Raw genomic sequence first — 12,840 nt, forward strand, 5'->3', positions numbered from 1 at the left:
AAAAGAGGACTGATCTTGGGGTTGGGGAGAGACTGAGTAAGACGGGTTCAATAATGTATACTGCACTGAAACAGAGGAGGGAGAAAACTGTTTAAAAGAGATATGTGATTAGGTATTTCTGTCATGACAGGAGTCTAGAGCGATGGCTACGTGGTGGAGTGGACCTGGGGGGAGGGTTTGTAAAACAATGAAAGAATTTTTCTTTTACTTTTCCAAGAGGGTAGTGTTCTGGGGGGAGCCTTGCGAGGGGAGAAATGTGCAACAATGAATGAATGGAAATCCAAAGCCTCTGTAAATTATTACTGAAATTAATAATAAATTTAAATGTAAAAATATTTAAGTTAGAGTAAGGATGGCAATGGATTTATAACTGCTCATGCTAATAACACTATATCGTGGCATGGAGGAGGAATAGTGGAACTGTATCCACATTTACAATATTCTTCTTACCAAAACCATTTATGGAAAATAGGAACTGCACTGGAACATGTATCTCTGGGATTGGAAATGATAATATTGTTAATATTTCTAGCCTTAAGCTTAAAAGATTATAATATTCAAAATTATTTGTTAGATATTTGTTTAAATTTTTCCCTCTTTTAACAACTGGGATCTAGAGGGAAGAGAAAAGACCAGAGAATGACGAAAATTATTGGGGCAGCTACTGCTGCCAGTTTAGTCCCTGTGTCAGGAAAAGGAAGTCTTACTCATAAACAGTACCACCCAAAGGTAATAAAGGAGGTCAGAATTGCTTCCACTATGGAAAGCTGGGCCACTTCAGTAGACAGTGTCACAGACGAGAGCCACAGATAGGCAAAGGAGTAGAGAGGAAGCTCCCACTCACTTGCTTTAAGTATGGATCTAAGGACACTTGGCCAAGGGTGGCCCACTTCAGGTCCTCATGGCTGACAGGCCCCAACTCCCAGCTGGAAACAAAGGAGGACGCTTCAACAATTTAGATCCTCCCAGAAGAGCTGTGGGTGAGTATTAACATTACTGGTAAGTATATTAGTTTTCTCCTGGACACAAGAGCCTACTATTTGGTCCTTAAAAGCCTTCTGAGGTCCCAGCTCTTCTCACTATTTCTTAGTTGTTGGAATTGACAGAAAACCTCATCAGCAGTTCCTTACTTCACCTCTGCCTTGCATGTGGACTTCTGAGGTGTAAAACAACCCAGTGGTATATGAAATTTGGTCCAGGATTTAAGAACAATAAATGACATAGTTGAGCCTCTACATCTTGTGGTTCCTAACCTTTATACTATAATAGACAAAGTGCTAGTCAATAGACTTTTTATTGTAAGAACTACCTTCCCTCTGTAACTTGATTTGTGCCACTATTAGAACCTCTACTTGGAATATTATTGCTTTTCATTTTTGACTCATGTACTTTTAACTTGTTAGTTAAATTTGTGTCTTCTAGGCTACAACAGTTCCACGATACATCTTCAAGGATATGAACATGTATGGCTAAGCACAATTGATAACATTGCATCTAAATTCCAAAATCAATCTCCACCATAGTCTATGTGTTTCCTATTGCCAAAAGGGGCCCTTTAGAGTAGTGAGAGAAGATCTTCACCCTGAAACCTACAGCATCCCTTTTCAGCAGGAAGTAGCTAAGAGAATACGCCATCCCCTTTCCCTTATGAATCAGGGTGAAGTCTCTCTCAGGGAGGAGTGACAGGGAATGGCAAAGGACACACTGACAAAGGAGATTAATCAGAATTGGCTTTGACAAGCACTGTGGCAATTGGACAATTAAAACAGACTTTCAAGGGGGAGAAAAAAGAGGAACGAACTGAGGGGGGTAGAGAAAATAGTGCAACAATGAATGAATGGAAACCCAAAATCACTGTAAATGTTCATTAAAATGAATAAAATTTAATTTTAAAAAGTTTGAATACTTTTAATTTTTTTCAAGGGTTTTATGCATTCTGATGACCTTCTGCTTAACATTATCCCAAGAACTTTTCAATAGCATAAATTACTTAGTATGGTAAAAAAGAAGTTATGGATATGATCAAGAAGATTGTTAAATGAGAAGTACGATATGTTTTAAGAAAGAATTTGTACCAGTGATGAGTTTGAGGTGATTAAAAACCAGAAACAGATGAAGAACAACAAAACAAGTCAGAGTAGAAAAAGATTAATTGTAAATGATATTTCAGTAAGAATTTGTGTGTGAGAAAGAAGTAATATTTAAGCTGCTACTTTTGAGAGATCCTTGTTGTGATTATTTTACAACCTGCCCCTCCAACACTAACAAAACTGCTGGAATTGCATGGGTCACAAGAAATTTTTAATTGAAAACCTTTTTTATATTCTTGGTATAAAACCTGTCAGGTGCATAAAAATTTTAAAAGTCCAGAGATTGTATACCAATGAAAGAATTTTTCTTTTACTTTTCAAAGAGAGGAGCGAACTGGAGGGGGGAGGCTGGACAGGGAGAAAAGTGCAACAATGAATGAATGGAAATCCATAATCTCTGTAAATGTTTATTAGAATTAATAAAATAAAAAATTTTTAACAAGTAGGTAAAAGGAGAAAAAATTAAAAGTCCATGAAAAGGAGAAGAAAAGGTGCTAAGATGACTAAGTAAAGAAAGATATGCTTTACAGAGAAGCAGATTGGAAATGCTCTGATAGAGAAGTGGTTGACAATCAAGACATGTAGGCACAAAGAACTGAGAGCATAAACATATCAGAAACCAGTTAAGGGCTGACTGGGTAACTACTACTTCTCACCCAGGGGAAGAACAAGGTTAGAATAAATCAAAACAGGTGTAGAGGAAAAAGGTATCTAATTACTGTTCTTTAAATAGTGATCTAATTTTTCATCAGTTTTCAACTTCAGTGGCTGACGTTAATAACTATTTGTTAACAACTCTTGAATTTTGCTGAGCAGAAACTGCTCTTTTGTTCTTGTTTATCCCGCCCATAGACAGCCTACAGAGTATTCATGAAAGTTCATGCTTCCAGTGGTAAATCCTAACTGCATACAAACTAGCTAGAAAAGAGCTTTCTGAACACTGATTCTGCTAATTCATGACTTTAAAGAGACACTAAGCTTCATGCCACCATATCCTACTTTTGATGTCTGCGTTTACAGCTTAGCTATAGGTCTGAATTAGAATTCTTCAGTTGGCTCAGTCTTTTCTAAATGGTCTACAACTTCTATCTGCCACACTGATCACTTACTCTAAAATGATCATTGTTGGGAAAGATACACACACTCTTTGAGAAGGATCCACACACTCTTTGAGAACTGTTTGGGTCACATGAGGAAGAGAATGAGTAACTAAATTGTCCCTAGCTTGTGAACTGGCTGAAGTCCAGAAGAAAAAAAAGTATTGAAATTGTTCTTGGCTTAATAAGTAAACAGACTCACTGCTCCTGGCTTGTTAACTGGCTAAAGTCCTGTTCTTCTCTACTAGTTGTCCAGACTCTGCAGTCTTCATAACCCTGGCAGGTGTCACAACAGGAATCACGTATGGACAAAAGCTGGTGTAACATTCACACCCAGGCACACACGAGCACACCCACACTTCCAGCACAGGCTACCTGAAAACATCGAAGCCATGGACACTGAGAGTCCGTTCTTTGACATGTGAGCCAGGTTAGATCCTTCGCTACCATCTGTGTGACAATGATTACAAAAGGAGGCCCTTTAGTATTTGGTCAGAGAAGTAAACCAGCAAGAACTGCAGTCCTGTACATGGGACTCCAGGGTCAATTATTTTACCTTTGTTCCAAAAGATGAAGTGGGTTAGGAACTTGTACCTGCAGGCAGGTGCCCATCATAGGTTGGGAAAGTTACGGCCACTTCCCCAAACCAGCCGAGCCTTGGTCATCTGCTCAAGTAATGGTTCCCAACCAGGGAGGTTTTGCTCCCTTGAGGCTAATGTGACAATGTCTGGACATGTTTTCTGGTTGTCACTATTGGGGTGGCTGCTAAATAGCCTTTACTGGGTAAGGGCCAGGGATGAAGTTAACTATCCTTCAATGCACAGCCTCTCACAGCAAAGAATCATCACATCTAGTGGTTGCAAATCCCTGCCCTGAGGTCTCTCATTTTCAGGATTTCCACACAGGCCTGACTGGAGAGTGAGGCTGATTCTGCATGGCCTTTGAGCTTGGAAGTTTGCAACAGGAAGAGACTCCTTTTAGACTTGAACATCATCCCTTGGTTCTGTGCTTCACAGGGTGGATGAAAGCAGCAGCTTCTGCATTTAAATTAGCACTATTGTTGTGCACCCTAGAACCGACCATAGCTGACCCTTCAGTGGGTTTTCAGAGGCAGTTAATCGCACAGGAGATTGCTCATCCTCCCACAGAGCAGCCGGTGGCCTCAAACCGCATGCCTTCAGGATTGCAGCAAGGCTTCTTGTCTCTAGGCCACCACAGCTCCCCTAAATTAGCACTACTCTCACAAAATTCTGACTGCTGACTCAGAGAGGACAGAACCTTTTTATTTTCTTCTACTTGGAAGATCAAGTCAATCACAAAATTAAAAAGGAGCAGAGAGAGAATGGAGTTTTAAGTGACTATTTATTATTGGTATAAAGGGAAATATGTTAAGGAGAACACAGTCACTTCCTAGAGACCTGGAAAAAATATGTATAAAAATGGAATTTCTGAATAGAAGAAAAATCCAGCTACTGAACGTAGACATCTGCATGGGTGAATTCATCCTCCAGACTGGTGAAGACAGGAAATCAGAGCCTAATGCAATGAAAGACTTGGTCATCATGATGTTACAAAGGAGAATTACAAACACAATTCCCCTCTGTTAAGGAAGCATTATTTGGTTTTACCTGTAGGGGAAGAACTTAAACACAATTCCCCTCTGTTAAGGAAATATAACTTGGTTTTACCCAGTGGGGAAGAACTTATGTCCCTGGGTGTGTGTGTGTGTGTGTGTGTGTGTGTGTGTGTGTGTGTGTGTGTTACGATTTCTTCACTGCTGGGAATTTGAAGATCTCTGTGATTGCAGGAACGAGATACTAACCTGAAGGAACAGAATAATCTTCCCAGATCATAACCTCTCCCTTTCTCTATATACAGGCTTCCAACAAGAGGCTAGGACTCTGGGAAGCAAGATAGCCCTGGCTGGACAAAAAGTAAGAGTCTACTTTATAAACTTGATTGTTTTCCTCCTCTCCTCCCCTAACGATCCTTTATGTTCTCTTCTCTTAGAACCAAAATACAAAGCTCCTTCTGAAAACTTAAAAACCATTTGAGTTGTGTTATGACACACAGAAAAAAGGACTCTTATTTCATGTAGATTTAGGCCAGTCTTTGGTTACAAGAATGAAGAATTAAGAGTGAGGATGCCAAAAAAAGGTGCAATGTGCCGAAGAAACATCAGGGTACCGTCAAGAGCCAAGCCCACCCGACATGGACTGCCTCCTGTCAGTGTTCTTCTCTGCTTGCATCTTAAAAGGGTTTCCAATAGGCAGCAATATTCCATGACGGCCCATAATGATCCCTCCTGAGGGGGAACCTTTTCAGCCTGATCTCAAACTGAAAGAAACAGCTCCTGAAAGCTCTTTTTGTAACAAAGTGTTATTTCTTACCTTGGATTTCCAATTCATCAATCTCATCAGCGGAGCCAGAGTCAGAGAACTGAGTGGAATCACGTGAACTGAACTGGGAGCTGCTCGAAGTGACTCGAAAGCCTATTATGGGAAGAGGGAGAAAAGGTAAAAGAGGAGGAAACGAGGTCTCCTATTCCTTTTGGGGTCAAAATTAAAGGAATCTGGTATGGCCTTAGCCGACAGAAGCCAAGAGAATATTGGCAGATGAAGTGGAAACTAGCTTTTCTTGTCAGCTTACCCGCCCAAGCTGGCCTTGTGTAAACAGAAAGCATGTCTATCTGAGAGGGAAATCTGGGCCCAGTGACCTGCATGCTCTTATCAGAAATCTATTTTGAAATCTATTTTGAAAGGAAGTTGTTTCTGAGATAAGAAATGGACAAGATCCAGCATTCCAAGTCTGCAGGAGTTGGGAGGAAATCAGAACAGCATAGAAATCTCTTTCTGACAGCAGAAGATTCCTTGGCTTGGTAATAACATCACAAACGAAGATGAAAAGAAATTCCAGGAGGCAGTGATCCTCAGAGTGAAGCTCTGAACTCGAGGGGAAGAGCACGCCCTCACAGGCCTCGCTTACTTCCATGCTCCGTCTCCCCGTATCCAGGGTGCAGATTCTTGATCTGCTCACGGCGGAGCCGGATCTTCTGTTTGAGTTCCTGGATCTCCTGGTCACTGTCTTCCCCCTCCTCCTCCGTCAGGCACTGGCTCAGCATATTGCACTTCATCAGCTCAATGGCAGCGATCAAGGACTCGGAAATGCTGAAGTGGGCGTTCTCCTGGGCGGAGGGACGAGAACACCACACGAGATGGTGAGGGTCCAGGAGTACTAAACATCTCACTGGTTATAATGTGGAAAACTAAGAGCTTTAATTCAAAACACCAGGGAGAAATGCACATTTCTAACACAAGGCAAGCTAAAGGCCAGAAAACCTGTTCTGGATTCCCTTTGCTCTCACACCTGGCTGGCCCTTTTCCTTCTTTTCTCACTTTGGACGTAAAAATATGAAAGCAAAGCAATCCAGGGTTTCATATCAAGGTCTGTCCTGAAGTTATTCCCACAGGAGCCATTAGATACAACGTCGAACAGTAGAGTTTGGAAGCAGGAGTGGCATCCACTTCCTAAACAACATGCCTCCGAAACTCTGTGAACTTTGATAAATGTCCGCAGTTAGAGAAAGACTTCAGGCCTTTTGTTCATTGGGTCACTATGAGTCATGCTCGACTAGACAGCGGTCAACAGCAACAATAGAGTGTTTTGTAAACTATAAAATGCTGCATACATTTATTACATATCCGAGCTTTAGAACAAAATAGAGAAGGTGATTCCAGAAATAGTATTTACCTACAGGTCTAGAGTCAAAGGGCTATCAGCAATAAGGTAGACAAGATTCAGTGCCTCACTGCTCAAGATAGCTTCTGAGACAAAGAAACAGTGTTTTGTTTTGTTTTGTTTTGTTTTGTTTTAATTCAATGAGGAACACATACTGCTTCCTAAAGATTTCTTCTGATACAGAACTTGTTGAACTTATCTTTATTGTAGTCTAAACTCATGTAACTGCTGTGTACAGGAAACCTCATAGGTCCTAGTAACACCAGAGCCCCTCAGGCCAGATCCTTTCAATTCATGAGCCCCTCATTAGCCCCTTCAGTTCCTCACCTTTTCCAAGTCTGCACAGCTGCCAAAGTCCTGCTCAGAGAGGTAGCTGATGAGGGACTGCCCCTCTGACGGCCGTCGGAACATGCCTTCTCCCGAGCACAGGTACTGACCTCCTGGTGAGTGGGAGAAAACAAACTGCAGATGTAAAAAAGCTCTGTACTGGAATACAAGCCGCTAACAGTTGCACTGCTTCAGGAAGTCTGGAGTGGTTACTACTAAAGATGCTAGGTCTGCCTAGGTAACAGGGAAACAGAGGCTGGGGGAAATCTACCTTCTGAAGAAACTGAATCTTAAATCCCAGGACATTAAATACCTCATTTAGAGAATGGTGGAATACATGGAATGAACTGAGCTTCAGGTGGTTTCATTTGACCACTTATATTTAAAGATGATACACACTCCCTTCTAGCCTCCAAGAAAAACAAGAAAGAAAAAAAAGTTCCCCCCCCCCCCAAGAGTTAGGAAAGAATATAAATGGCTCTCTGCCCTGGACAACTTCAGTGTGGAAATTATCCTCTGGTAACTAAGCCCAGCTACTCCAAGGTCTTTTTTCAAGGTGTCACTCATCCACTCAGAGCAATTCCATTTGGATCAACAGACAGATGCGGTGTTAATACCACAGTGTGAGAGAGGGTGGGACCCTGAGTCAGAGGGGGGACAGGAGAAACCACAGACCAGTGTGAGGCCTGACTCAGGGACTGAAAATGATGAAAGGGAGGGTGAGAACGTGTGTATCAGCCAGAGATGAAAAGAACCACGAAGCTCAGAGTTTAGCAGGTCGAAGGGCAGAGCCCAGAAAAGGCAGAAGTGCAGCTCTGGCCCCTTGGTACGAGGCTCACTTACCATACTCCATGTACAGTGAGCCGGGTGTGCTGACTTCACTGCTTTGGCCAGAGTAGGGCAAGGGCCCTCTTAACTTGGACTTATCATTGCAGGACTCTGGTACCAGTGACCACCAGGGAGTAAAAACAAACACATAGGTGAGTAACAAATGCATTCCTAACTTCAGCAGTTCAACATGTAACTGCTCCCATTCCAATGCCCTCAGGAATACAAGAGAGGTGGCACATCAACAGGGAACAGCCCGACAGTACAGGAACACATGGAGGAAAGGAAACGGGGAGTCAGAGTGATCCAAGGTGAAAGAGAAACACGATCCAGAATGGGCAACATAAATGTGAAAAACAATCAAACGGAACCAGGTTCATGAACTTAATTCTCTTCCTTCTTCTTTCCAAATGTCTCGGGAATTTCTACCCTTTTGACAAGCCAATTTCTAAAACACATTTTTCTGATACTCTGATACTAGCTTTTGGTTGTGACACTAGCTTTTAAAACATCATCAGAAAATTTACTCTCTTATATCAAACAAATAACAAGGTATAACCTGTAATGGAACTGAAAATGTAAATACATCCAACCTATAAATTGAACCCAATTCTGAATTGGCAAAATAACAAAATAAAAATGTAGCAATATCGTTAAAAGAAGCACCAAAACAATGCTTGCGAAAGCAAGGACGATGGAGAATGGCTGTAACTTAAGAGACCAAATGGCTCAGCCTGGGGGCCAAGGGCACAGAATTAGTGGAGAAGGGAGAGGTTTCAAGAGAAGGCTAGCAACACAGGAGGCACCTGGTGGAAGTTTTCAGGAAATAGCAAAAGCTGGGAGTAAGAGAAACAGCAGTAGCCAGGGTTCTTAGAAAAGAGAAACTTGTATTTTCCAAAAGAAGACACAAATTTTTCCATTGCTACAAATGGATGGGCAGGTGGAAAAGCAGGGAGGTGCCTAAGAAATGAGCAGCATGCTCTGGGCAAATAAACTGGCTCATCCAACCCATTCCCCTGGCAGGGTGGGCCAACCCGTCAGCTGTTCTTCCCTCAAAGAGACTGCTATACTAAGAGACAGTGTGTTCCCCAGGGACCATAAGGATTTCTGGTGGCCCTGGTCTTGCTCCTCCCTGCTGAAGTGAGGCCACACCAGCAGTTGCCACAATGTCTCTGCAAGAAACCGTGGAATTTGGGAGGGGCCTCTGAGACCCCCAGTGAAACTCAGTGCATGGCATGAACCCCAGCTGCTTCCTGGCTCACTACCTCCTGCCTCTGTCCATTCAGATGGACAGCTCCGTATCTTAGAGGGTTCCTGAAACTTACTTTAAATCTATCTTCTTATAATTCCTCGCCTCCTTTAATAATGAGAAAGCCCTTCTAAAGGACAGACTTACCTTCTCCTTTCAGAACAAAGCTCACCTAAACAGCAGTCCTGAAGACTTTCTTTCTCTTTGGCCTTCTCTTTTCCAAACTAACATACTCAGTGGCTGCACCCACTCCCAGAAAGGCAGGGGATTTATGCTCCCCCACCGTTCCATCTTACAGATGTATTCTTGTATGAATATTTCCTTGAATTATGGTATCCAGAATGGGACACAATTCTCAGTTTAACCACCACCATGAAAACCAAATAAAAAGGCTTAATGTCACTAGCAAAATTTGATGCAATGGCTAGAATGGGAGGAGGGGATGCTGGGAGAAAGAAGACAGATGACAGGAAAGAGAAGTGCAACATACATGCACCTACATCAAAGACCACAGAAAGGGGAGAACACACATTCTGGTGTTAACCAAAGGAAATTAAGGTAACCCAATGATAAGTGCCCAGTTATAAGAAAGGTTCTGCCACTGATTCATCCTTAATGCCTTGCACAAACAGCAGGCCCCAGTTTCACCTTTGGGTTAAAAAGAATTGAAAATTCGTGCTCCACCTCTCAGAAGCGGCTGGGAGACTGAAGCTGGTATTTGGAAGTTGTAGGCAGAAAATATGTACAAATTACTGGTCTTGCTTTACAGACAGGTTTAAGCATCAATCACAGCAGGACCAACGAGTTGGACTTGACCTCACACCAGAATGCAAAAGGAGGCTCTGAAGCAAGCAAGATGGTCACAGAACAGAACGAACAGGAGGCAGAAGACAAAAATAGGTGGCTGGCTCCCAAACCTGCAATGGGATCTTCAACTATAATGGTGATATTCCTGGGGCCTCCTGTAGATACAGATAGGGACAGAGAAGAGTCCAGACAAAGCAAACAAGAACAGAGGGGGACGGGGGGAAGTGTCTTTTACCCACCAGAGGCGGGCACCTAACTCTCGAGAGGGAAGCCTGGTGTCGGAGGAGGGTGACATGCATGGAAGGCTTTGCCTGAGCCGCACTCCCTCTGACCACTCTGCACGGGTTTCTGCTCGCTGCCTTTCCCAGTGCAGGTTGCTGCAGTTTCAGGAAGCCACATGGATTCAAGAATGCTGGCAGAGAAGTAAGTTTTACATGCTCAAAGGCCAGTGGCCTGAAAGGACATGAGATTCCAGGCCTGCAGCATGAGATGTGAAGCAAGACTCTAACCCAAGTACATTTCACATCTAAGGAAGCTGCTGGAAAGACAGGCTTTGAGTTGGGGACAATTTTTTCCCCAAAACAGTTCTAGTAAGTCAAACCAGATTCTTGAGGGAAAATGCAAAGGGTTTTCATTCAGACAAGAGCTGCTAGTCAGTGGCAGCTCCAGCGACTTGCTAGAGAGAACTTTTTTTTAGGGAGAGGTATATCTTTTTCTCTTTTATTTCTGGAACTTCGTCACTCAGAACGCTCTGTAAGCACAAAGGTCCATGTTCTACTTACAACTACAGTGATTCTTCTACAACAAGCCCAACCAAAGCCTGCTGGATACTAAAAGCCTGGGAAAGATAAGGCAGGGAAGGGCAAAAGCAGTGACAGCCACCTTGCCCAGGGGAAGGCTCTCACCGCTCCCGTGAGAACCAGCATTTGGCATTTCTGTGGGCAGTATCACTGGCCAGGGCCTCCTTACCTGACAACCTCTCAGCCTGAATTGGTGAGGCAGCAGTCAGCCCCATCTACCTACTGGGTCACGTCACCCACACTCACTCCACCCGTAAGGCATAGCTGTCCTTGGTGGAAGGCGCCATCAAGCCAATTCTGACTCACAGTGACTCTGAAACAGCAGAACTGCCCCACAGTGTTTTCTAGGTTATAGTTTTCACAGGGGCAGATTCCTGTGGAGACACTGGATGAGTGCAAACAGCCAACCTTTCAATTAGTAGCCAACTGCTTGAGGTTTGCACCACCAGGACCCCTTACTTTTATTCAGGAAACCAAATACCACCTTGCTCTTCTCATATTTAACTTCTGTCCTGACAAAACTTCTAAGAAATCACAGAAAGAGGTGGAATTTTAATGAGATTCTTTTTAAAGCTCATTAGTACCTCCCCTCAGTTTGAGACACATTTAAAACTTGAAATGTTCTTCTTTCTGAAGAACTAGGGAAGGAACCTTTGAAAATATTAGTTAGCAAAATACAAATGAGTAAACAGAGAGATGCTCTCAGACATTTCTTTAGTATCTGTATTACAAATTTCTTTTTCATTTTAAGTAGGATGCTCATCATGTCATCAGAAACATAACTTCTCTTCCTGACAATTCAAAAGGCCACCATGCCAAGTCAGAGCTCTCCCCATTGTCATTAAGGCAGAACTGACTCATATCTGACCCTCTAGGAGGTTTTTAGAGGCAGTAAATCACACCAGAGGAGACTGCCCATCTTTCTCCCTCAGAGAAGCTAGAGGGTTTGAACTGCTAACCTTTAGGTTCACAGTGCAATTCCCTATGCACTAGGCCACCAGAGTTCCCAAAGTGAAGGCTGGAGCTTCTCATTACCTGGGGCTCCACTGGAGACAATGTTGGTATCCGAATGCGAGCGAGTGTGACTCTTCTTTGTTCCACTTGTGACACCAGGGAGTGTCTGCCCTTCTGAAAAGCTGGATCTGCGAAGGACACTAGACAGCTGGTTCTGCCCACCTCCCTCCTGGTCCCCTAGAGAAGAAGCAGCAGAACCTGGCTTCTGGGAGCTGCTGGAAGAGAACAAATTGGAGCTGCTGCTCTCGGCGTTGCTGCTGTGACTCTGAGAGCTGCCAGTCCGGCTTCGGGGATCCAAGTTGCCAATGGCCAGGTACTCAGGCCCCTCACTGGCATCGCTCAGGGATTCATTGTGGCTGCTGACCCAGGATGGCTCCTGGGGGCTGGTCAGAGTACTGGAGCTCATCCCATCTGGGGAAGAGGGGGAATCCCTGGATAACGCAGAGATGGGAACCAGAGAGGCTTGAACGGCTTGATCCTCCGCTGGTGGGATGTGTTCTCTACCTTCTTGAGGTTTCCAGGAAGGGCCAGAGAAAGAAAAGGAAGCAGATTTTCTCTCTAGGATATATAAAAAATAGGGAGAGGCAATTCAGGCTGAATTCCTGGGGTACATGGGAAGGGCTTCTCCTGAAAGTAAGGGTCATGGCTACTAGATCAAACTCCAATGATCACGTCACATGTGGCGTCACCTCCATAAAATGTCAGTGAACAGGCGCTGGCTGAAAATCGCCTGTGACTTCATCCATAGCCACTGGTGAGAGTCAGCGCCCAGAGCCATCAGGGGCTTTAAGCTCGTTGCCCACTGCTGGTGTGGACAGCTGAAGGCTTTAAGCTCGTTGCCCACTGCTGGTGTGGACAGCTGAAACCCAGGCCCCAACAGGCATCTGGGG

The 12,840-nt window shown here is 43.7% G+C and overlaps 1 protein-coding gene across 1 annotated transcript in view; it reads right to left on the minus strand.

The window, feature by feature from the left end:
* Positions 1-12,840, minus strand: part of KIAA0226 (KIAA0226 ortholog) — a 118,025-nt gene that overhangs the window by 13,752 nt on the left and 91,433 nt on the right. Inside the window, exons 7-12 of the mRNA XM_006884205.1 lie at positions 11,972-12,508; positions 8,096-8,191; positions 7,524-7,526; positions 7,253-7,365; positions 6,173-6,371; positions 5,578-5,679 (exon numbers count right to left, since the gene is read on the minus strand). Of these exons, the coding sequence (XP_006884267.1) occupies positions 5,578-5,679; positions 6,173-6,371; positions 7,253-7,365; positions 7,524-7,526; positions 8,096-8,191; positions 11,972-12,508 (1,050 nt within the window). The remainder of the gene's footprint in view (positions 1-5,577; positions 5,680-6,172; positions 6,372-7,252; positions 7,366-7,523; positions 7,527-8,095; positions 8,192-11,971; positions 12,509-12,840) is intronic.

The sequence above is a fragment of the Elephantulus edwardii genome, unplaced genomic scaffold (genome assembly GCF_000299155.1).
Source record: "Elephantulus edwardii isolate Elephantulus edwardi_28Jun2011 unplaced genomic scaffold, EleEdw1.0 scaffold00032, whole genome shotgun sequence".
Taxonomy (NCBI): Eukaryota; Metazoa; Chordata; class Mammalia; order Macroscelidea; family Macroscelididae; genus Elephantulus; species Elephantulus edwardii.